This window comes from Pararge aegeria, chromosome 7 (assembly GCF_905163445.1).
Source record: "Pararge aegeria chromosome 7, ilParAegt1.1, whole genome shotgun sequence".
Taxonomy (NCBI): Eukaryota; Metazoa; Arthropoda; class Insecta; order Lepidoptera; family Nymphalidae; genus Pararge; species Pararge aegeria.
The window spans coordinates 8,399,497-8,424,352 of NC_053186.1; the positions used below are offsets into that span (position 1 = coordinate 8,399,497).

The window sequence follows — 24,856 nt, forward strand, 5'->3', positions numbered from 1 at the left end:
AGAAATCTTGATAGCTTCGATAATACACTAACGGGTGGTCATAAATTACTGCAACGTCATAATACCTAGTCTGGTGAGCGACCAGTGTATCTCGAGCCGTAGGGTTCGAGGGATGTCTTGGATCCGTTGCGCTGGGAAGGAATTAGGGGGTCTTGTGAAAGTGGACGGTGGAACGATTTGGCATGCGGCATTCGGTGTGGAAATAGTTCGCGTTTGGACGCCAAGACACGTAATAGTGCAGCTGCACCTGGACCTATCCACCATTGGGAGTAATGCGATTGGGAATTTGCAGCTTGTCGGTTAGTTGAAAAACCGTGTTCTGCATTATCATCGTCAGCCTATTAATTTATTTTTGCTGGGCACAGGCTTTCCTCTCAAAGATGACAGCATAGACCCACCACGCAGTTGCAATGCGGGTAGGTGGGCTCAAAAGATTAGCCTAAAGTCAAAGACGTGGGATATAATAATTATAATACAATAATAGAATTCTATTTCGGCTATCAAGAATCGTATCACGAATTTAGTAATGATAATCAAATAACTGTTTTTCTAGCAGGGCACGGGCTAGTGGTTAGGGCTTCGACTTCTCTTTCGGGGGTGCAAGTTTGAATCCCACCGCTAACTTTTCAGAGCTATGTGTGATTTGAATTTTTTTAATTAAATAGTACATACCGAACCGTGTGCTCTGTAGTGGGCCGATGATTGGTTTAAAATGATGACGATGATGATGATGAATCAAATATTTGTTTTTCTAGCGTCCTACAACTGAGCACAGCAACCCGTGGGCAAAATGTCAGCAACATGACGGGGCTTTTATTCCCTTTCGGCTTTTACCTTTAAGAGAGCAAGCCAGAGCATGGCATGGCTTTTATGAACTAATGATAATAATCCCATCATCGTCATAACAGTGCGAAGGCCTCTCTAATAGATGCTCCAAAAATTAGTAGACTTTAGCTGGGTGACAATATCCTTAACTGATGGGTTAAAACGTGCGCGCAGTGGACCACGCTAATTTCTTAACTCCCTGCTGATACTGCGAATTTTCAACAGAAATAACTTAAAATCTATCAATTCATGGAACTGCTTGGCGACGAGACCAACAGGGGGTTTTCTACGAGTTTTAGAGACTACGAGACACTATTCAAAGATTGTGTAGGTAACTATAATTACAGTTAGTCTGAACTGAACTGTTTTCTTGTGTAAATGTAGTGTAGTATAAATAATGCAATTCAGGAGGTCGTTAGAGGTTACATCGTATCTCACTGTGTAAATAAACAAGAGCAAATTGAATAATTGCGTTTTACATTGTAGTCTGAGAGGTGGTGAATGATTAACAGTTTATTAATAAACATAAAAAAAAGCCCGAGCTATAATATTTTACTAACATTAATCCATACTTTCCAGGATTACATAATGTATAAATGCGAAACTAGGTCTGTTTGTTACCTACGTTCGGTTCAACCACTGCGCAAATCTTGCGAACATTTTGCATTTGCATTTTTAAAGCTTTTATCCTGTATCCTTAGAATCAAATACCTGATGTTCGCGACTGCGTTTGTTTCCGTTTTAAAAAGTCTCGCGAAGACCTTTGGTTTTTGGAAATAATAAATTCCTCAGCATGCAAGCTTTTGGTAAAATACATATCTGTTCCGTAAAGATTACATTTCTACTCGTCTGTGAAGCAGTAGGTAACAAAGGAATTTATTTAATACCCAAAAACGGTTGCCACAATCTAATACGGAATAAAAGGCTAACAACTATATATATGTGTAACAACTTTCATAAGAACGATGCTGTAGTTGCGGTCTAATAATAAAATTCAGCGTTTGACGTAAATTTCGTAAAATATCAGGCCCCAGCCCTACTCACTAGCTCTTAGACTACGGTTACGGCGATTGGCGTGACTATGGCGCCTAATTCTACAAAACGTGTAAATAGCTCGTAAACATTAAAATGTCTCGCATTGTTCTTGGTTTGTTGCCTAACTCATAAAAAACGGAACTCGAATGTGAAACCGATACTCAAATGTAAATGGTCAGTTTGCAGGTACTTAAATGTCTCCAAATTGAAATTTCATTTTCAACTATTCGGAATAGTTAGGCATTGTTTTGTCGCACTTTACCTGACATCATGATGTTGCCATGTTTATTTTTAGGGCCCGTTGTGTTGCTATTTCAACCTCGTTTAACAAAAAATATATTTTCTTACTTCCACAATAAAAGCAAATAAGGCACATTATTTATTTTAAATAAATAATTTTTGGATAACAGTGCGATTATGAACATAAATGACTTCTGCAACCGTAAACAATTCCGAATACGTAAAATGCATAATACCCTAACTACAATTATTTTTATCGCATACCTGCTTTGCGAGCCTGATGACTGTTGTTTCGCTTTAAAATATCTGTTATCTAAGATGAATGTGCAGTACCCTGGAGAAGTCTATAAGGCTTAGGGTCCGAAGAATCTATATAATATGCAATATTTTGTATCAATAAGCAAATAAATACCTAAATACTTCTCATAAAAACGGTAACTATTTATTTTTTCACAAATGGGAAATTTCTTTCGTAAAACGAGTTTTATTTTTGTGTGTATGAAATTGGGATAAAAAACGACATGATTTCCGTGTCAGGGCCGTGCCATGTCCACGCGACGTCATTTTAGTGTAGCCTGCTCCTAACGGTTTTCTAACACAAACGTAATGAAAATGAAATAATTTCCAAGCAGTCTGCAGTAGACCGCCCGTAGTGGGAACGTTTCACCGACATGACATGCGCAATCAGCCAATGTTTGATCGTACATCAACTCGATGACAGCGCGTGTTCGATATGATTTGTGTGTTGTATGATCGCTGTATGATTTAGTGGCGACTGGAGAACGGGAATATGAAATGTTTGTACGGCATCACTACGTAGTGCAACGTAGCTGGGGCGAACGGCTGTACGTATTTAGCTGTTATGAAGATTCGTTACAAGTAATTAAATTGATAACGTTACAATTTCAAAAGACATAGATAGTTAGAGTATTTATTGCACAACACATAACACATAACACAGAACAGAAAATGTAATTAATGAAATAACAAGAAAAATGCGCAATATAGAGTAATTTTGAACTCATATGACCCAAGAGGTATAAACAGGATTTCGCATTACATGGGTGACTATTTACCTGCGATAGACCATCATCATCCTATGTAAGACAGAAACGAGATTGACAAAGGAATGGTCTTTTCTAGAGATTTCCACACGCTACCGTTTTATGCCACTTGTATCCAGCGATTAATTTTAGTCTGTCCGCCTTACTTCTACCAACACTGCGCTTACCGTTGCTTGGTCGCCATTCTTCCCTTCAGACCTCATCGTTCATTGGTTCTTAATGTGCCCCACGCGCACCGCTTCGGAAGTCGTAAAGCTATGTCGATAACACTCGTTCATCTACACATCTCCTAATTTCTGATAAGATCACGTAGAGATACTCCGAGTATAGCTCTATCCATTACCCGCTCATACTCTAACCCTTATGCGTCGCTTGAATAAATGGGCCTCATAAAAAGGTTATTTGTATCTTATATATACTTATCTTCTATGACAACATGAGTGCGAACACAAATATATGCATTACGGTTTATATAATGTTACCATGAGCACCTGTTTAAGAAAACTAATTTCTCCGTTCCGCCTACGTATGAACGCTGTTAGTAATCATAGAATAATTACGCAAATCACATTATTATTTGTGAACACGGAAGTCCGACGTGAGTATTCAACAACAGTCGTTAAAAAACTATAAAGTGCGCGTGCTGTCCGAGCGTTAAACATTAACGCAATCGTGAGAAATTAAACTTGTCTACGAGCTTCACGAGTACTAACTATCTCGCTATAATAACAATTTAATCGTTGTCAAAATTATAATTCAAATTAATTTCATAAAGTCGAAATTCGTCGTATGGTCAAGTGGTTGGCGTGGTGTCAATTGGGAAATTTATTGTTTCCGATTTTTTTCTGGATTGGTCTGGTGGGCTTCGGACGCGGTTAGTTACTGCTCTACTGACAAATACGTGCCGTCAAGGGATTTAGGGTACCGGTATGACGTCACGTAGTAACCGATTATTTTGGTATGGGTTTAATATAACTACCACACCCAACAGGTAAGCCACCGTCACCGTCACCATCCTAGCATTCATCATAACTTACAGGAGGGATTGCAGTCAAGGGCTAAATGTAAATAAGTCAATAACGGATAAACCAGTTCGGAAAAATCATCGCATACTGCGTAATACATATTTACTATTTATTAAATACTTACATAGTTTCGTAGTCGAACACTAAGTAGGTACACAGTTTAACTACGAAACTACATAATCTTAAATTCTATAATGTAGTTGAGTACGTAGTGCAATCTCTTTACTAGTTCCGTTCTCTGGTTCGCGAAGTATTAGTTTTGATGCGTGATCAAAGATATTAAACCATTGAAACAGATCGGGCCCAACAGGTCAAATCCGACGTAGCCCGACGTCACGCCGACGTCACGGATATCTGGTTACCTGGGCGGCCTTACGGCTGGCTTCATTAAGGCCACGATAATTTTATCGTATGACGCGATTCCCGCCCATCCCTATATCTACTCCGCCTGAAATAGACGGGCCATTTCGGAAGGCTTGCTATACACTTGTATCCGCGTTGCCGACCGAAGCTCTACACGCCCCTGAACTAAAACTTTTCAAGTAGGCTTCTGAAACGTGTCGAGATAAAGTTCAACAACTGGTCAAGAGCGAGTTATCACGGTATAGCAGATATGGTACGGTCTAGCTTTTGAGCTACTAGAGAAAAGAACATATTGTCATCCACGATTATTAAAATTTTGTTCAGATTATAAAATTACCGGCTAAATTGTTAGTAGTCCCCCTGAACATTTTTTATGATATCATCGATAATGATTATGACATAATTGTTAAGTCCACTTTTCCTTTAAATAACTATGCATATATACGTATGCGGATATATGCATATTCATCAGTATATTTTTCAACAGATAAGTAATAAGTTTGTATGTTTATTTTGTTTAACAAAAACATAACCCATACGAAGAATTAGATGATAAGAAGCATAATAAGAAACACACACACAGGCTGCTTCTTTAATAGTTTTAAGTGTCAATGTGAGATGGTGATAACAACAAAAAAACAACCGGCTAAGTTTATTTTGGGCTTCTTCTTAGACCAGGGCGCGTTTGGAACCCTCGTAGCTTTAGTTTTAAGTTGACGAATTTAGTTATCGCCATCAACTCACTTCTATGTAATATTTTACATGTACGCATCAAAAGTTCCGTATATGTGCCTATTTGAATAAAGAAATATTTGTCTTTGACTTTGCCTTCGTAAAAGTTGACAAGGTCTAACGAAATACAGCATAATTGTTTTCGGCCAACATTTTCTAATCTGGACCAAAATGAATGGTGTCCTTGTTTACCTTACCCCTAAATCAAGATTTAAAACATTCGTTTCGTTTTATTTTCTCTCCCTCGTAGACAGTTTGCTCCTAGTTCGCTGGTCGGTTATAGCTTCTTTATAGGTATTTGTCAACAATCGGGAAAAGTTCATTATAAATATATAACTGTGTTTATTAAATTGAAACTTTTACATCGTCTCAATCTTTTTCGTCTGTGTGTTACATGTCGCGTGACGGTCGTCCGTGGAGTAGGGATAAATGGCCAATATGGCAGCACCTATATTTCGCTACTATAGTTCGCATCAGCTGACCGTGTAGTGACCGGCTATCAATCAATTGTGCCAGTGCTCCATGCAATATTGGTTACATTTATAGACTGTGAAACTCATGATGAAGATGGAATTGACAATAGAATGATTGAAAATAATACTAAGTTCTGGAAACTTCATTGGTTTATGTGATATAATAATACGGCTTTATTCTTATGTGTAATTGTACTGTTTGTTTAAGCTAATAAATAAAAAATTCAAAAACGGATCAAAATGACACCACGATTATAAAATATTGTTTTCAGTTTTTTGATATGTGTATATCGTCTAATTATTTATATTTCTTTGTCTTTTACCCAAGTCTGCACCCCATCGATCTTGATAAAATTTGGCACAATTGAAAACAGTTTATCCCCTTAAATCACCGTATCATTCCCTGGGGATTAAAGAATAAGCCATAGGGTGCTTTCAGTTTTAAATTTCGTGCACCCTAAACCAACTAAATTAACACCAACGCTTTATGCAACGTTGGAATCTCAATCTTTCTGGTGTGTTAGCATAAATTACTATAATGCACCTATTTATATTCAATTTTTGGGGAAAAGAATACAGTCTTATGTTTATCGTCATTATCTTCGATACTGTAACCAGGCAGAAAATCACTTTCGTTCTCGACAGGAGTGATTTATCCGTACTAAAAATTTTACGTCTGTTTACCTACAAATCAGAGCAAGTGTTTAGCTGACGCGGGCACCTTGAAGTATTAATCATTTTAGCGCTAAACCTGCAGGTACTTTCATAACTCAATTAGTTTCAAACTTGAGAATAACTAATCTAGTAAGCGCGTATACGCCAAAAATGCCAAATCCAAGAAAGTACCATAGCTTGCATAGACAAGCTATTGTTCTTAAGAAAGGAAAACATAAATTAATTTGAAAATGTGGAAACTATTTATTTCTTCGAAGATTATGAAATATGATTCTTGTTTTTGAGTGAGATTTTCTCTTACCTAAGGCATGCTTTGTAAGCATTTTTTAAAAGGCAAAAATGTATGTTAGTCGTGGCTTTACTGCCAGTTGGGAAGGCTAATAATCGCTCAAGGTATAATAATTACAGTGATAGAATTCAAATATTTACATCAATTTGTGGCTTTCTTGAATTATAACTGTTCGATAACTTTCTGTTCCCAAAATAATCAATTGCGACATGACACTTATAATCTTGCTGCGAGCCGTGCTATTTTCTACTTCCAAGTCTTTTAATATTTCGGAAAGGAGAATGCCGGATGTAGTATGGGATTTGGTTTCACATAGTACTTATAAGGTGCCTTCTTGGAATTTATCTCATTTTGAAGGGTTTAATAATTACAATACATTACCAAAAACATTAAAACTCTAGTTCGCCAGATTTCAGAGTTACGGTTATTTTTGACACAAGCGATTATTGTACCTACCTATTGATCAGTCGCGTGCATAGGGTTTTTGGCCAGGGTATGCATAAAGCAGGTACATGGCATAAAATGAAAAAATTCCCCTCCAATACGAGTGCTATAAAATAATTTGGGTATGCAGTGCTTTTGTGCATGTATGAAGTTCACGCCACTGCTATTGATGGTACCGTTCACTATATATTAGAATCACTAATCTATTTCATTAAAAGATTTTTTAACCGTCGAAGTTTAGGCTTGGGATTTGAGAGGTTTTTTTTTTTAAATAAAAACTTAATTTTTGATACCAATTTATGTGAGGCACCAACGAAACCGTGTTCCGGCATTCTCCTTTATTAGAACCTTTGTATGTATGTTATTTACATTTTCAATCGTTAAATTTATCTACATTATTATGTCTTTTATTTCAGAGTGAATCCTGCGACTCTGGTGAATGGGGTTGGTCGGGATTGGAAGAAGGTGGTGGTGGGCCAAAAGTGCCGGCCATAGTATCTGCTTGCCTCGCTCATCTGAGAAGACACGCTCTTCACACTGTGGGCCTCTTCAGAGTGTCGTCCTCTAAAAAGAGGGTTAGACAGGTGAGAATTTTGTCACAGCGATATATTGACGGCCGATTGGCGCAGTGGGCAGCGACCCCGCTTTCTGAGTCCAAGGTTCGTTTCTCACAACTGGACTATGTTTGTGTGATGTTTTTCAGTGTTTGAGTGTTCTTTATGTTATAAGTATTTATGTAAGCATATTATTCAAAGAATTACACATTAGTTATCTTAGCACCCATAATACAAGCTACACTTACTTTGGGACTAGGTGGAGATGTGTGTATTGTCGTAGTATATTTATATATTTATTATGATATACTTGATTAAAGGCAACGCTTCGCTGTGTCTGACAGAGTCAGTGTGTATTTATATGTGTGTGAGCGGGTGCACGTGTGTGTAACAAGTCAATCCATAGACTATTATTGGATATTTGCAAAAATAAATATGGGCAGCTGAATTTATATGTAATAGATAATTATGCTGTCAGACGTCGAAAAGTGTTCGTGAAACATAAGGATCTATTATTCGTACTAAGTATAACGGATCAGATGGGTGGCCCTCTGCCATTGAAACTTGTGCAGAGGTTTAATCCTTTTAATTTACTAAACGCTAAAATCGTATTTTGACTTTTATTAAGACGCGCATTTTTATGAGACGCACGACTTGCTTGTTAGAATGTAAAGGCGTGCTGAATAGCCGGAGACGCAATAGAAGTTGCGGAATATCTTATTTTAAGAAAGAACATACCTGCATACATTATCTAATATGCAATGTTCGCTATTTTTAGACAGAATAGTTTCTGTTAGACTGCCGATTGGCGCAGTTTGCAGCGACCCTGCTTTCTGAGCCCAAGGCCGTGGGTTCGATTCCCACTACTGGAAAATGTTTGTGTGATGAGCATGAATGTATTTCAATGTCTGGGTGTTTATATGTATATTCTAAGTATTTGTGTATATAATTCATAAAAATATTCATCAGGCATCTTAGTACCCATAACACAAGCTACGCTTACTTTGGGGCTATTTGGCGATGTGTGTATTTTCGTAGTGTAAAAGACTGCAGGGGACTAGTAGGTACAATATTGTAGTATCATCATTGTTGTCATAAGACTATAGTAATTAAGCATTAGGTGAACAAAATAATTCAACCCAACTATCTTCGATTTATACAGCCCTTATATGGGTCTAAGTGGAATCCTGATGCAACCGAAACCGCAAATTATGTTGATATAGTCAACTGAAAAGTGCTCTAAAAATCGAAGACTTTACAAGAACTTTACTTTAGTTAACCTTTTTTTGGAGTATGCTATTATTTTCATGTTATTATTTATTGACTTTTTTATTCTCACGACGCTACTTATGTACAAGTAGGTATCTAATTTACGCTTGGCTAGGGATGTTTCCGTATAAAATAGAATTTCCCTAGAAATATAGGAAATGAACTGAGAATAATTGAATAATTTAAAATTTCATCGCTTTAAACCGATCGTGCATTATTCGATGACGATGGTAAACAACTAAAAACAGAAATAGATGCACGATGTAAATTTCGGCATGAAACATGAGATTCTCGAAACAAAGTAATGCCAATGTGAACTTGATTTTGCAAAACATTCATTACAAAATTGTTGCTATGACAGAAAATAAAGCGGTAAATCTAGCCAAGGCAAGTTTACGAACCGAGCGGCTATACACGCGCTGTAAGAATAAAACATTGACCGATAAAATTAGAAGTTTTCAATGGTATTGGTTGCAATCGATTCGCGTCGTTGACCCACATTGGTGGGAATTTATTACAAACTTCTCTGTAGTAGGTGCTTCGGGGATGCAATCAATGTGATAGGCGTCCGATTGGTCAGTTATTGGAACTATGTTAATATTTCTGCTCAATTACAGTGTGTTGTTATTCTAGTCTCTGTCTTCGTACAATTTTTTTATTCACTAGCTGTTGCCCGCGACTTCGTCTGCGTTTGATTTTGTTTTTTGATGTGGCATTAAATTTTGTTGTAGATCTAAAAAAAAAAAATTATTCAGTATTGCTTAGACTTAAATGAGGGGTTTGCTGCTGTCCGCTGAGGAGTTCTGTCCTCCATCTCCAACCACAGTTTGGGCAAAATTGAACACATATTAAAACCTCTATAATACAAAAATAATTATTTAAATCGGTTATAATTTGTCGGAGTTATGGTGTAAAATTGTGAAAGACTCATCCCCTCTCCCAAAGGAACCGAGCTTAATGTCGGGGTTAAAAGTATCCTATATTACTTCTAACACTTCCAAGGATTTGTGTACAAAGTTTCATGAGGATCGGTTAAGTAGTTTTTGCGTGAAAGCCTAACAAACAAACTTACATTGACATTTATAATATTAGTAGGGATTCCTAGCGTACAATCCTCTTGACAATCCATGCATGATAAAGTTGTCATTGAAAACAAATGCATTTCGTGCGCACTAAATTTTCAATAAGCGGTTTTCGTTCGCTGAATATGTGGGTGTACAGAGAGTTTATCTTTGGCAATATAGTGGTTTACCTTAAATATAGACTGACCTAACGTAACCCACCACGCTGCTCTAATGCTGGTGGATGGGTTTAAACGACTAGTATGACTTGTTTGTACAAAAAACCGACGGCTAAACGTACTCTCCGAGGCATGGAAGTTGAAAACGCCAATTTTCTTTTGCCTTTGTAAATTTGTTGACTGACTGGCAAACAATTCTTGCCAGAGCAATGAATGTCACTAAGGGCCTCTATAGTTCACCACAACACCAACGAATCAGTCAAACGTAGGTAGTACGGGTCAAATACGTACGACCCTGGTTAACATGCTTTCTTACCATAAAATTCAATATTTCTAACTATGACGTCATTCACTTCAGCTTCGTGAAGAGTGGGAGAGGGGACAAGAAACGGCGTTGGACGCCGCTGTAAGCCCACACGACGTTGCAGCCCTATTAAAAGAATTCCTGAGGGATCTACCCGATCCTTTACTGTGCAAAGATCTCTACCCTGCTTTTCTACAAACACAAAGTAAGTATTACTAACTGTCATAAATTGAACAAGTGCTAGCGCCTAGCGATAAATAATGACCGCGCTAAGAAAGCCAAGAGAGTAACAAGTAATGCTAAAAAATATTTATAATAGACCAAATAGTAAAATATTAACAAAATATTAATCATAGAAATTGGCGCGAAATGAGTGGGGATAAAGAGCCAATGTACTTCAGCGACAGGGTAAGCACAGAGAAGCAAATACGAACAATCATGTTGTAAGTGCGAGCCGTGTGGCGAGAAACGGAGCTCGATTTGCCTTACTAGTAAGGGCATCATACATTGCTGTGACGCTGTCAGCAGTAACCACGTAAAGAAAGGAGTGGTTTTTGGGAAGTACTGTATGGTAGCTGATGTGATACCATAACAAAAGAAAGATTTTCCTTCGCGCTGGTGTTGTCTTCGTGAACTAAAGCCCGATCTTTGGTGCTGATGTGTAAAAACGTCGATAGCGCGATGTATGGTCTTCGGTATCCACACGTTGATTCTTGTGGTGCCATTTAGTCTTGGTAACGGGAAGACGCCTCAGTTTGAAATGGGTAGTAGTATTATTTGTGTGTTTAGAAATCCGCAACCGCCACCTGCAGTGGGAGACGTTGCGGCTGATCGTGCAACTGCTGCCAGCAGCACATCGCGACACGTTGGGCGCGCTGCTGGCCTTCCTGGCGCAGCTGGCGGGCAACGCGGACGACGACCGCGAGCCCGGCAACAAGATGACTGCCGCCAACCTGGCCACCATCTTCGCGCCCAATATTCTACACCGGAACAATCCCAATGACCCCGCCAGGTAATTCATTGCAGCATTTAACTTGTCGCTCGAAATTATTCAACTTAATCAAAAATCTTAAGATGGCCGATTGAATTTAAGCAGTGCTTTCAATTTCCCTGTAGTTAAAGATTCAATCTGCCATCTGAAGATTTTGGATTAGATTGATGTTTTTAATGATGGTAGCAGAAATATTTTTGTATTCTGTTAATTTAGGGCTTTAGATATTCTTTGATGGCATCACTATTTTGATACGGGCAGCTACAGTTATGACAGACCGCATCGAGCTTTGTCTTTCTCATTATCATCATCAAAGGATGCCACTTACTAAAGTAGTTATTTAAAAACTTCATATCATCGTCTCCGAGCTGGGGATACAAATTACTAAATATGCTCTAGATTGCAACATTTGCTTGGCCAATAATAAACATAAAAACAGTGTTTCCTCATCTGAATCTATCTGGCAAATGAACTAATAGTGGCATCAGCGCAGTTGCGATGTAGCCGCAATACGACTACTGTCTGGCATTTTTTCTTGTCTTATTCAAGCAGTCCGTCAAACAAGAGCTTTAGAATCTCCTACTCTTTGAAAAATAATGATACAACCACCTTAGTATACCTAAGATGAACATCGTATCTATCCGCAACAGTAGTGCTTCTTCCTCAAAATCCAAGTTGCTACTGCACACACTCTAAACTACAGTTTGTGCAGTAAAAATTAACAGTTCTTGTACTTAAACAGGTTGTTTAAACTTACCGTACCGAAATACATGACGCAGTCACAACAAATGCAATCAATAATCTTGCTAATAAGACAAAACAACGTTAAACAATTGCTATGAATCTACTAGCTGAATCTGCCAAAAATAAAAGAATTGCTGAATATATTCGTCAACTTTAAACTTAAGGTACTAGGGTTCCAATATATTGAATAGGTTTGATGCGTATTTGAAAAGTGATCCTTTTATGTTCCAGTGCCGAACAACTGCTCTCGGAAAGAACAGACGTTATTAACGTGGTGCGGCAACTGGTGGAGCGGCACACGGAACTGTGGACGCTGCCCGCTGACCTGTTGCATGAAGCATACATACACCTCGCGCATTCTGCGCCTACGCACCTCGACTCGCTACTATTGAGGAGGGCAGAGTAAGTCACCATCATTAGACCTTTAACCCCCATATTAACTATCTACTGCTGGATAATCTAATAAAAATGGATCGATCATACAAAATCTTAACTATCTCAGACAGAGGGCATAAAATGTATAATATCTATTGAGTACACTTTACAAATTAAACATAACGTATCTCGCTCGCCATTCTATCGCACTTAATAGAATAGAACCTAATTCTGACGCACGTCAGTATGGCGCTCCAAAAGAGCTTATGTTTGTATATGAGACAGATTAATTAAAAATGTAATAAGCATCGATGACGAGGTACTTAAGGGTTAACACCCCTAAACTATATAGTAGTTAAATTGTTAACTTTCCGTTCTACTTGTGATGCCATAACTTTAAGACTTTTAAAGATAGAGATCGCATTTTAGAGACCGCCTGTTGACCTGATAAGTATTTGTTAATTTTGTTTCTTTTTAACTATTTTGTTATGTTCTGGTGTGCAATAAAGTGTACTTTCAATATATTTCAAGATGTCAATCATTTTATAGTTGATTTTAAAGGGCCCCTTTTGTTAATTATTGTAGATGTGCAGCGGAAGCCAACGCAAACGTAGAGGGTGCAAAGCGGCTCTGGTCTCGCGAGAGCTTTCTTCACGCAGCCGCGAACACAGCAACGCTTGCTACCTCACCTAATGCTAGGTACATACGCCTGGTTCTTAGGGCTACAAGTACACCATTGTTACATCACACCACACTGAGATGCGGCCATAACACGTACAATCATAACAGCAGTCACATTTTTGCACCCACATTCATTGTCTAAACTATTACATGCACATACATTTTCAAGTTAAATATTATATTCATCCATACACCCAAAAATAATCCTGCATTCGAATTAAAATTGCGTGACTTATGCCCGTTTTCACTAAACCTAGGAATCAACTAAATCGAATGCCTCGACGAGTCAACGGCGGATCCAGGGGGGGGGGCATGGGGGTCATGACCCCCCCCCCTGAGCTTGTTGAACCCTTCACTCTTGCGGAGTTTTGCGTCATACCCCTCGACATACCTCTAGCTGTTATGGCAAATCATTCACCACGGTTATGTAATATAAATAGGCTGCCTCATTCCGTGAGTGATAATTCTTCTCTGGATGTCTTCAAGAGAAGATAGCATTATGTACGTGTATATGTACAAGTTATTTAGGTTAAGTTTTGCAAGTGTAAAATAGAGAATAAAAAAATTTAAGTACAATAAAATTCAAAAATTCAAAAATTCAAAATTCAAAATTCATTTATTTCAAGTAGGCCTAATACAAGCACTTTTGAAACGTCAAGTCTGTCCGTGTGTAGTGACTCTACCACCGGTTCGGAAGGCAGATTCTACCGAGAAGAAGCCGGCAAGAAACTCAGCAGTTGCTCTTTTCCAACATCAAAAATTTACATTTTATATTTTAACATTCATTTTTCTATCTTGTGAGAGATGAAAGCGGAGCCGGATGCTTCCAAGCAACCTTGTCATTAAGAAACTCATCAATTGTAGAATAACCTCGCTGTAATAAATGTGTTTTAACACATTCTTTAAACTTATGAATTGGTAGGTCCAAAATTACCTTAGGAATCATATTATAAAGCGTATACTCAATCCCACAAATGACTTCTGCACCTTTCGCAGACGATATGCAGATGTCACTAATTTATGACCATTTCTTGTAAGTCGACTGTTTATATCCACTTTTTGTTTATAAAGACTAATATGTTGTCTTACAAATACTATATTGTTATAAATGTATTGTGAGGCTACCGTAAGTATGCCAATTTCTTTAAATTTTTCACGGAGGGATTCACGTGATTTAAGTTTATATATTGACCGTACAGGTACATTAATAAAATACCTACTTTTCACTTCTATCTCTTGGCATCAAAATTAAATGCGACGAGTACATATACCTAGGACACACAATCCAGTTAGGTAGGTCCAATTTCGAGAGGTGAACCGCCGAATCCAATTCGGATACTCTAGCATAGCTCTCTGATCAAATTAGAAATGAGGAGATCCTTAGAAGAAATACAGTTACCGACATAGCTCAGCGAGTCGCGAAGCTGAAGTGGGAACGGGCAGGGCACATAGCTCGGAGAACCGATGGGGTCTTAAGGTGCTGGAATGGCGACCCAGCACCGGTAACCGCAGCGTAGGTCAGCGACATCAGGCGAGTCGCTGGGAGCCTCTGGAGGCTAGCGGCCTAGGACCGTGTATTGTAGAACTCCCTACAAAAGACCTATGTCCTATATATGATAAATATATTTATGAAAAAAAACATGTCACAACTCTTAGATGATAACTATTGGTCAAATGTAGATGTAAGCCTAGAAATATTCTTAGATTAGGCGTGACTTATTTATGCATTGCCTTGTTCGTCACAACAACACGTGAAAACGGGCATAAGGTATATACATGCCAGAATATGAAAAAATCACGGTTCTATAATTTCTCCCCACCAACCCCTACCTGCTTATTAAAGGCGTTCGACCTACTAAATGGTAATCTTATTTAGGGGGGAGAGATCAAGCCGGCCACGCGCCGCCTCTGATACATCCTCTGCATCTTTCTCTTCTACCATCACGCTTCTCACCAGGCAAGGCATAGGCACCATTCATATTATGCATGCAAATGTAAAATAACTCAGTGCTGAATGCGAATGAATAACATTAAATAAAATAGCTTTATATGGATTTAGCTAAAACTTTAGATTTTGTAGGCTATAAAGCATGATTTTTATTGGGCTATAGTTATTCTTTACTATAATATAAAGAAAATGAAAACAGAATCTATAAAAATATTATATAGTCTAGCTTTACATGTTACTGAAGAGTACAATTGCTATAGAAAATATTTCGCTATTTTAATTTCACTAATCAAATTAATTACATTTGTATGTCCTTATTCGTGCGTTGTATTTCTTCGTGCTCGTAAACGTTCGACGGCTTATCTGAGCACAGAATATTCTTCTAATTGTAAAATCTAATTCTATTATTCTCTATTATTTAGTGATGCTTTCAAATATTGAATATGATATTTTTTTCATTTTTAATGTCCATCTGTGACTACAGTGTAAGGTTTCAGGTTAAGCAAACGTACGCCTCAGCTAGTTAAAACTGTATGAAGTTTTTTAAATTTTAACATTTGTTTAGTCATCACAGATCTTCCATATAAGATGAAAGATTAATGGTAACGCAGATGTGACATTTATTTACATGAAACTCAAACTCAGAGCCCCTGTGTGAATTACCAAGTATAAAAACTTCAGTAACTTTGAAGTAATATAAACGACGATTTAAAATTACCGCTTGGGAGTTGTGAGTTGTGACGTTAGTTTACATGCAAACAGGCTAGAGGCTACAGGCTACTACTTTAAATGATACCAAGTAGACCAAGTTCTTAGAACCACCGCATTTTTAATAATGCTCACTTTCGTTGCGCACTATTGCCAAATAAGTGACCTCACTTATTTGTAAATGAGTTTAATACATTTTGTTAATGTGAAATAAGAGCGATTTAATTTTAAAAAGATGAATATCACGGTTTAAAATGATAAATTGAATACTACAGCAGAGTACGCAGTAGTGAAGAGCGCGGCAGTAGCGGCATTGTCAGTTCACCGCCACGGGACTCGGCGCCAGACTCCAACGACTCTGCCAGTGACTACAATGAAGTAAGTTATTGCATTAATATCAATTTGAAACTTTGTAATCGTCTTATCATCAACATCATTATACACCCATTACTGATCCACTAACAAGGTAAAGTCTAATAAAAATTAGAAGGATTTAGGCCATAATCCACCACACTGGCCCAGTGCGAATTGGTAAAGTTAGGCTGGTAAATGTAAGTTTCACACGTTTTTTTCTTCACCGTTTCAAACAAATGATTATATTAACTTCGAAATGTTAGCGGCCTATTTTATAATGTGACATTACGCCTGAGCGTCGTTTTTATTGATTTATCGCCTCTTGAACAAACTGTCCGGGATTTTTTTTCTCCATCAAGCTCTACATATTATGACAAACGAGAGTCTGTTTAATTAATAATATAATTTTACGAGCTGTTGCTCGCGTCTTCGATCTTATTTTCCCGCGGGAAACTTTTTCTCACGTCATAACAGAAACCTATGTCCATCTTTAGGATGCACGATATTAGGATATATAGGAGCCAAACAGAGCTCTGATGGAAATCAGTACGTGGTTAAAACGAAAGTGTTTACCAGAAAGCTTTTCCAGAAGCTTTAATGCAACAGTGGTCTCCGGAAGATTGAGTGGGGTTGGTATGAGGTTTTTAGTCCGTAGTCTGTCTGGCTGATGCATTCGGCATTCATGAGATTTTTATTTTATAAAAAAAAGAAAAAAACTGGTCAGTAAACAAATAAACAATCGGGCACTTTTGCTTTTAGTTAGTATGAATTATAAATAATAAAACTTAATCCAGGCAGACAAACAATCTGGATCTGGCCACTTAGAGTAATAAAACGCGTTAATGTCAAATTGTGTAAAAAAATACAATGATTGTATCTGTCAGAAAGTAAAAATTGACAATTCTTCCAAGTGCCTCAAACTCAAATCAAAATAACTTATAACTTAAAAACTAAAAAAACTTTTGAAATCAATAATATAATTTCGTTGTAAACTTTAACCAAGGCAAATTGTGTTACAAATGGCAGATTGTGTATGCATATCGCCTGACGATTGCAGAAGCGGGATGACATCAAACAATCCTCACTACTTGTCTTTTAAAGAATATGATGACGAACCAGACGAGAGTCTGTCTGAAAGACTATGTGGCTTAACGGACATGTTTCCTGAAAGCTTCCGTACTAGCACTTATGCACTATCAACCAAAATCTGGTGTGGAGTCAAATGCCTATACCAAGTGTCCCGTTCAGTAATGTGGATTTTAGCAAGCTCGTCTGTCATACTCTTTGCGCCAGTGATTTTCGAAATTGAGAGGTCCCAAGTTGAGGAGATGCAGAATTCTCAACAGAAACGAGTGCTTTTGGGAACGAATGCGTCAATGTCGAGTTTACCTCCAATACCACGATAAATTTTTAATTAAATCCGTTTGAATTTTTAGTCCTCGAGTGTATTTATTCATGTAATCATTTTTTCCTATATATCTTGCATGTACCATAGTCATTCTCATTATCTCCTAACACTTTGAGCGTAGAGCTTTACGCTCAAATAAAATGCTGTAAAGGGCAAAGTTTATCTTTCATATGATTTTGTTGGTAATGAAATATTAAAAAAAAATCATCTTACGTAAAATCTTTTTATTTACTTTTTAAATTATTTTGGTAAAAAATTCGTTATTGTGGCTTATTTAGTGTCAGAGTAGCGATTGCAAACAAACTGTTTATAATATTACTATAGATGACGGCGTAATTGATCTAAGTGTGAGCGTGTTTGCACAGCCTTATATTTTGTGATTATACCTTATTTTATATTTCTTCCAGACTGGCAATGTGTCAGAGGATGACTGCGTGATCACCGCTTCCCTTCATATCCCGGCCATCAGGCCGCGGCGGCGCTCCACCTCGGGTTCCTCCTCGTCTGCGAAGAGGGATTCTGCCGTGGGGTCCTCGGCCGCATCCCCCTCGCCTGCGTCCAGCGCATCGCCCTCCGCGAGTCCACCTCCGCGGCCAGAGCGACCGGAGCGGCGGCACGCTGATATCGAGAGGCTCGTGGCGTTTGGAAGGTAAGACTAATACACCCATTTTTTTGTATTCTTTCTCGTTGTTTTATTTTAAGGGCTAATCGTTTGATCCCCGGCCCTTACATTTCGGTGTCTTAATGAATGACTGGTTCGATTATTTACTTACCTATTTACATTTACAATAATTTTATCCCAGAGAACGAAACACTTCCGACGCCCGAGCCGTCGTCGTGAAGCAACATGATGAAACCACTGTCACACGCACACGTGTGTCTTCCAGACAAGAACAAACAGTTAGAAGAGAAGAAATACATAACATTAGGAAAGAGGACAATCCTCGGAGAGAAGACCACAATATCAGAAGAGATGATCCAATTACAAGAAGAATTGAAAACGCTTTCAACAAAAGAGATGACCATAGCACGAGAATAGAACAAAACATTAGGATGAATGATCATAATGTTAGGAGAGACGATCAAAATATTAGGAGAGAAGATCAAACAGTCAGGAGAGAAGAGAGGAGAGAAGGAACCATGCTGTACAAAAGGGGCGAGCTCATATCAAGCGCTCAGACCCGCCCAACATGACACATTGTATACATACACGCTTTTATACATAAACGTCTATTTATCATGTCGTTTTTTATTTATATATTTAGAGAAATAAAGATTTTTTATTTTACACAAAAGTGGTGAATTTCTTCAGACCTCAATAATTTTTTTTAAACCTTAAATTATTAAGCCCTGTAGCATGAAGAGTTGACATGAGGTATTTGTAGGAACAAGTGGGAGAGTGGAGTGTGAATCTTACAAATTTGAAATTAAAAACTTTCAAAGCCATACCTTTCTGGTATGGCTTTTAGTATGCGCTATAATCATTATACAATCCCGTTTAAACGCTTCTAGTAAGTTTGCGTTAGTAAGAAAACTTTTCTTCTTGCTCATATCCCAAGCTATGTGGGGTAGGTATAAGATGTCTTCTTAAGACTACTTCAGACAGACGTTGCTTGTTTTTATGCAGTATTTATGGTAGTAACATATTAATTCAATGATTCTTTACAACAGACTGTCTGCCTGGCGTCAAGGAAACCCTTCACGTGAGAAGCACTTTAGTTGGGAAATAATATTAGAAATTGGTATGTGTTTTAAAGGTGTTTTTGAAACTCGGGGCTTCAAACAACCAAATTCTTTACCACGCTTTTGTTTTCAAACCAGAAAGCTAAATCAAGATCTTTTGATGCTTAGTTAAACATCTAAGCTTACTCTAGGGTAGAGTAAAATTAGAATAGCACTCGGTAAGGATGTAGTAACTTTATTAGGTTTTTCTGTAGGTTTTGGATTCGATTGATAAGCTACAAAAGACAACTTGCGTTATTGGATTAAAAACAACTGTTCTAAATTTTCGTAAACATTTATTCCATACCATGATTAAACATTTCATATTTACCGATAATTTATCTTCTGTGTATCTTATCTCTCATAATGATTGCGCCGAGTTTTGAAACACCATCTTGGTATTCAGATTTACCCAGAGGTGGCGTTGCTGATGTGGTTTCTGAATAAAGTACGGTAAAATTTAAAATCTACTTATTCAAGCAACATTTCTATGACATTTAGAGTGAAAGAGTGTTCATGTCGAACTTGATCACAAAATTGATCACAAATTTTGTGTAACTTGTTCTAATCTTGTATGAAAAGGTGTCAGACGTTTTAGTTACGACTTCGATTCTAAAAGTCAAAGGCCCTGTTGGAATTTTCTATGAAAATACTAATAAATAAAATGTAAGTGTCTGCGCGCGATTTTGAAATAAATGCCTCCTATTAAGTTCATGATTATCATCATTCTATTCGGATGACTCTATTTTCGTTTGTCCGGATTAATATTAAATACATTTAAGGACATTTATAAAGTAACTTATACCACACTTATCTAGGAGTAACCCGGACTACTTTAAAATGCAGGTAAAATTAATTAGACATGGTATTCAATTATTAGTTACAAAATAGTAGAAATATTTTTAGTATGGGGAACTGAGAGTAGAGTATATCTGAGGAGTCGCCCTTTTCTATCCTAATTTTTTTTCACGAACTGCTGTGTGTCTTAATTTTGGTAACTGCTAGTTTATCAATGAAGGTTGCAAAATCAATGATGATGCTTACCACATTTGCCCCTAGGGTCACTGCCGGCGCTAGCACCGACTTGCTTGGAGATTGTTTTTGTGGTAGTCATCCGGGGCTTGGGGCCAACCCGGCAAGGGTCGCCGGGTAGGCGCATGGGCTGCGCACACGGCCCCGTGCCGCTCTCATCCGCTGCTCTTTGAAGATCTTGGAATTTTGCGCCTGGACCTATATTTATGTTTACGTTTAGAAGTTGCAATTTAAATAAGATTTCTTCTATTTATAAATAAATCGCTCCAAAAAGTTAAAGGTCCGCCGAAAAAGGAAGTAAAAGCCTTATCCACTAGGCTACCACCGCATAGATGTAAAATTCTGAAATAAATACGCGCCATAGTTGAAGTCTGTTTATTAACCAATTCATACGTTAATACCTAACTACCTATTTATTTATTTATTTGTTTATACTCTTTATTTGTACTCCACAATTAATAAAATAAAAGAGGATAGACTCTTCAAGTAGTAGGACACAAAAGGCAGCCTTATTGTCTTATGCCTCCTACAGCTTACAATTTTTCTATGCGCTTACGCAAATGCCAGTAGTGAGTGATCGATCGACTTCCAAGTTAACATGAAGGCGCGTGAAGTAATAATTAAAAACCCGCATATGTACGTTCGATTTTAGGGTGCTTTATTATCGCAAGTTAAGTATCAAGTGTGGTAGAGAAAAACCTTTATCGAAATCGACTTAATACCTGGAAAGTGAAAAGTGTGTGCAAGTGCGTTTCCCGCTGGAACATCAAGGCATCGATCAAAATTGCTGAAAGTAGGAGTGCATCCCTTTACAATACAATTCCAGATTTTCATTTTATAATTGCTAACACAATTTCCCATCACACTGGATTGTATTGTTTTCTGTACTTTTATTTGTTGTGTAATAAAAATGTATTCACTTATTGTTTCAGTAACAACTTGGAACCTCATCCTCCTTTGATTAAATGACGCCACAAAAACAAACCCTTTCTTTATAAACTAAGAATACGTTTTCAATCTTTCTAATTTCAATCTAATGCCATTAAGTTATTGAATTATTTGCATTAATACCAGGGTAAACCCCTTGGAATAAGGATATCCTAAAATGAACGTACCTTTAGCTTACATGAAGATTTACCTGATTCGCAGAAATCCGTCTGGTAAGTGGTTTTGTTTCTATCACGATCTATTCGCTGTTTCAGTTCAGGCGACGCTTCGTTCTGCAGGATACTGTACAGCATTGGGTATTTGGACTGAAGCTGAAAACGCACTTAGTGAAGTACTGTTACCATATTATTCTTAGTTAGTTCAGCTTAAGAAGTTAGGTTATATAGGTGCCTACATTTAAAATATATCCAACGTCAAATATCCAGAAATAAGTGTGGTCTTTATATATTTTATGTTAACACTCTAGCCTAGTGTCATTCGTGATGTAAACTAACATCACATCTAGGTTAGCGTACGAGTCTGTCAGTTGATTTTCACGCTGAACCTCCATATAGAATATGGAGGGCCTACGTCGAAATCAAATACAAATTTAACAGATGTAAGTTAGCTTGGCTTAAAAGTTATGTGAGTTTGATAACTTAATCGAAAAAATACTTTTATCATTCAGTTCTAACCGAAATTAATAAAAAATCCACTTATGTGAATACCTAACCAATCAATTTCTAAAGTACCGACCGCGAGATCACACCTCGGTCGAATTGCTATTTTCTTATATTTACAATATGTAGAAAGACCAAACACTGTTTCTTCCAGACTGACATTAATCAACACTCAATTGTCCAAGTACCTTATCTAAGAAAGCATTTGGTTGATCATAACGCGACGTTGGAGCTTCAGGTGCTGCTCCCACACGGACTGGATAAAGTTTTGGATCCAACATTTGTCCCATGATCTGCAATAAATTCACACTGAAAATACCTCTAATAATGAATTCTCAGATACACAGTTGGCGATATAAATATATATTCAAGGACTAACTCTACGAGATCCGTTGAAGAGCCAGAGTACCAGACATAGATAAAAAGCTGCGAAGCTAAAGTAATGTAGTAGCTCATAGGTCTATCGACGATGGGTTCCTAATGTGCTAGAAGTTTGACCCACTGACCCCTTCACCAGACAGATATACGACATAAAGCGATTCGCAAGGTGTCGCTAGACACAAGCGGCACAAAACTGCGAAGAGTGGAAATGTCTACAACAGACATATAGAGTATGTATACGCCGATTGAAATGTGGATGGACTGATATTTTTAGAAAATTCCTGGATCGTCGTTTTACCTCATTTCGACTCCACCCCCCCTCTTTGCCAGGCGGCAGTTGCGGTATCTCTTCTCCAGAGTTCTGAGGGCATCTGCAGTCCGGAGGACGGCTGTGCTGCATACATGCTTGGTAGAAGGCTAGCTCTTGTCCAGATAGTTTTGGGACTCTATGACAAAAATGTATAAAATATGCATGGACCATGGCAGAATTGGTCAAAGCATTCTAGCCGAGATAGCCAAGAGACGCGGGCTCGAGTCCCGTTAGTTCCTTAAATTTTGAGCATACATTCCTAAAAATATATTGAAAGAATTGAATTGTATATATTGAAGTTACCTTTGGCAAAATAATCCTAATCAACAGATATGAAAAATATATATTTATATACATTATAACATTTATTATTTCATTTAATTTTCAATGTATTTTATTAGTGAGTAAATCTATGTAATTATATGTTTAGAATTTCGATTTCCCGTCATTCATTGTAGTTCCGTTAGTTAGCCTGGAAGAGACCACTTCTAGTGATAAGGCCGCATTTTGCACGTTATATTTAAGTGTATGTTCTCTATACTATGCAAAAAAGTTGTTTAAATAAATAAAATACATAAATAATTATAAATTTCTTTGTAAACCAGATTTCAGAGACTATCAGTTAAACAATAATGACAAGTATGTAAGTTAACCCTACCAGTAGACACCTACCTTTCTTCAGGTCTGTATTAATGTTTGTCTGGATGAGAAACATCCAATTCCGTAATAAGAGTGTTTCAATATTTGAAAAAAAAACCTATTTAAATAAGATTTATAATTATAATTGAGACAATTATTATTTAATATAGATTATTTAAATAGTTACAAAAATAATTAAGTAATTTATATTAGCTTGAATATATATTGAACGTTTGTTTCCTCTTTGTATTGTAGTTGTATATATACCGAGAAAAAAAAACAATATAAAGAAGAAAAGATGGCGCCAATTAAGGATTAAGGCGCGAACGCTCAACGTACTTGGAATAGATATAATTTTAGAAGTGATTTTAGAAGTGAAAAGTGATAATTAAAATAATATTGTAAAAACGAATAAGGAATTAAAAGTTTTTGAACTAAGAAAGTTATTTTAACTATCAGCCATTTGCCAATACGTGTAAGAAACAATTGCCATTGCGTTTTAAATCCGCACACGCACGCACAGGATTATACCAAGTATGGGAACTGGCTATAAAATGAGGATGGATACGTAAAACGTCTATAGATTCTACATTTACTACATCTTCATTCAATGCCGCCAAATTGTACGTTCTACCTTATTGTGCTGTTGCATATGTATCTCTGTTAAATTTTCTCTGTGGTGTACAATAAAAGTGTATTCATTTATTCATTCATTCATTCGTTCATTCGTTACAAAAGGATAAGATGAGCTAAGAAAATGCAGAAATCCCCACAAACGTGGAATTAGTTTTATTAGGTGAAGTAGGTTTTATTGACTCTTGATACACAACCTCAGATATTACTGATGGAAGAACATTCAACATACTTACTCAGCAAGCCCTCCGCCGGTAACATCGCCTGAACCAGGTAGGTTGGGCCAGAGATAGTCTTTCCTGTACGTGGTCAGATAATGATCCATGATGATGACTTTTATTTGTTTGGTTTACGTTAATTTTTAATCTCACATATTACATTACTGTAATTTACGATCGGGCTATGTAATTATTGGATATTAAAATATAAAAAAAAAATTACTTATCTTTGTTATTACATTCTGATTGTTGACGTCTCGATTTTGGACAATTTGTCAAATTGTGAATGCAAAGAGGTTAGAACATTATAAAAACCTTTTGTCAATTCTTGCGTATCTTAAAATAAGAAAGTGTGTTTGTTTGTTCGTATCACGCAGCATCGTTCATTTTTATAAAATGAGTAAGAAAATAAGTATCTACCTACTGAACATATACTGTACTGTACTGCATACAGTACACGCGATGAAAAAGTTTACACGCAAGCTAAGCTGAGGGCAGGATTTTATATATTTGTTTTTTATTTTATTCCTTTAATGCGTAAGCCCTTCACTACGATCTCTCCTGGTGGTAAGT

The 24,856-nt window shown here is 37.2% G+C and overlaps 2 protein-coding genes across 5 annotated transcripts in view; one reads left to right on the forward strand and one right to left on the reverse strand.

The window, feature by feature from the left end:
* Positions 1-18,981, forward strand: part of LOC120625157 — a 50,879-nt gene extending 31,898 nt beyond the window's left edge. Inside the window, exons 5-13 of one of the 3 annotated variants that reach the window (XM_039892124.1) lie at positions 7,582-7,749; positions 10,587-10,737; positions 11,322-11,544; positions 12,499-12,669; positions 13,228-13,341; positions 15,200-15,280; positions 16,255-16,357; positions 18,149-18,390; positions 18,545-18,981. In XM_039892124.1, coding sequence (XP_039748058.1) covers positions 7,582-7,749; positions 10,587-10,737; positions 11,322-11,544; positions 12,499-12,669; positions 13,228-13,341; positions 15,200-15,280; positions 16,255-16,357; positions 18,149-18,390; positions 18,545-18,935 — 1,644 coding nt within the window. In that variant the 3' untranslated portion in view covers positions 18,936-18,981. The remainder of the gene's footprint in view (positions 1-7,581; positions 7,750-10,586; positions 10,738-11,321; positions 11,545-12,498; positions 12,670-13,227; positions 13,342-15,199; positions 15,281-16,254; positions 16,358-18,148; positions 18,391-18,544) is intronic. The other 2 variants (XM_039892125.1, XM_039892127.1) reach the window with 2 other exon arrangements.
* A 761-nt stretch (positions 18,982-19,742) lies between these two features.
* LOC120625255 lies at positions 19,743-24,537 on the reverse strand. 2 transcript variants are annotated; one of them, XM_039892258.1, is made up of 6 exons: positions 24,302-24,537; positions 22,782-22,929; positions 22,291-22,395; positions 21,634-21,754; positions 20,508-20,693; positions 19,743-19,902 (listed from the first exon to the last, which is right to left on the reverse strand). In XM_039892258.1, the coding sequence occupies exons 1-6, from the start codon at positions 24,388-24,390 to the stop codon at positions 19,802-19,804; spliced, it is 750 nt and encodes a 249-aa protein (XP_039748192.1). In that variant the 5' UTR covers positions 24,391-24,537; the 3' UTR covers positions 19,743-19,801. The 2 variants fall into 2 exon arrangements, with proteins under 2 accessions (XP_039748192.1, XP_039748193.1); XM_039892259.1 differs by having other exon boundaries at positions 24,298-24,382.
* Positions 24,538-24,856: the final 319 nt, after the last annotated feature.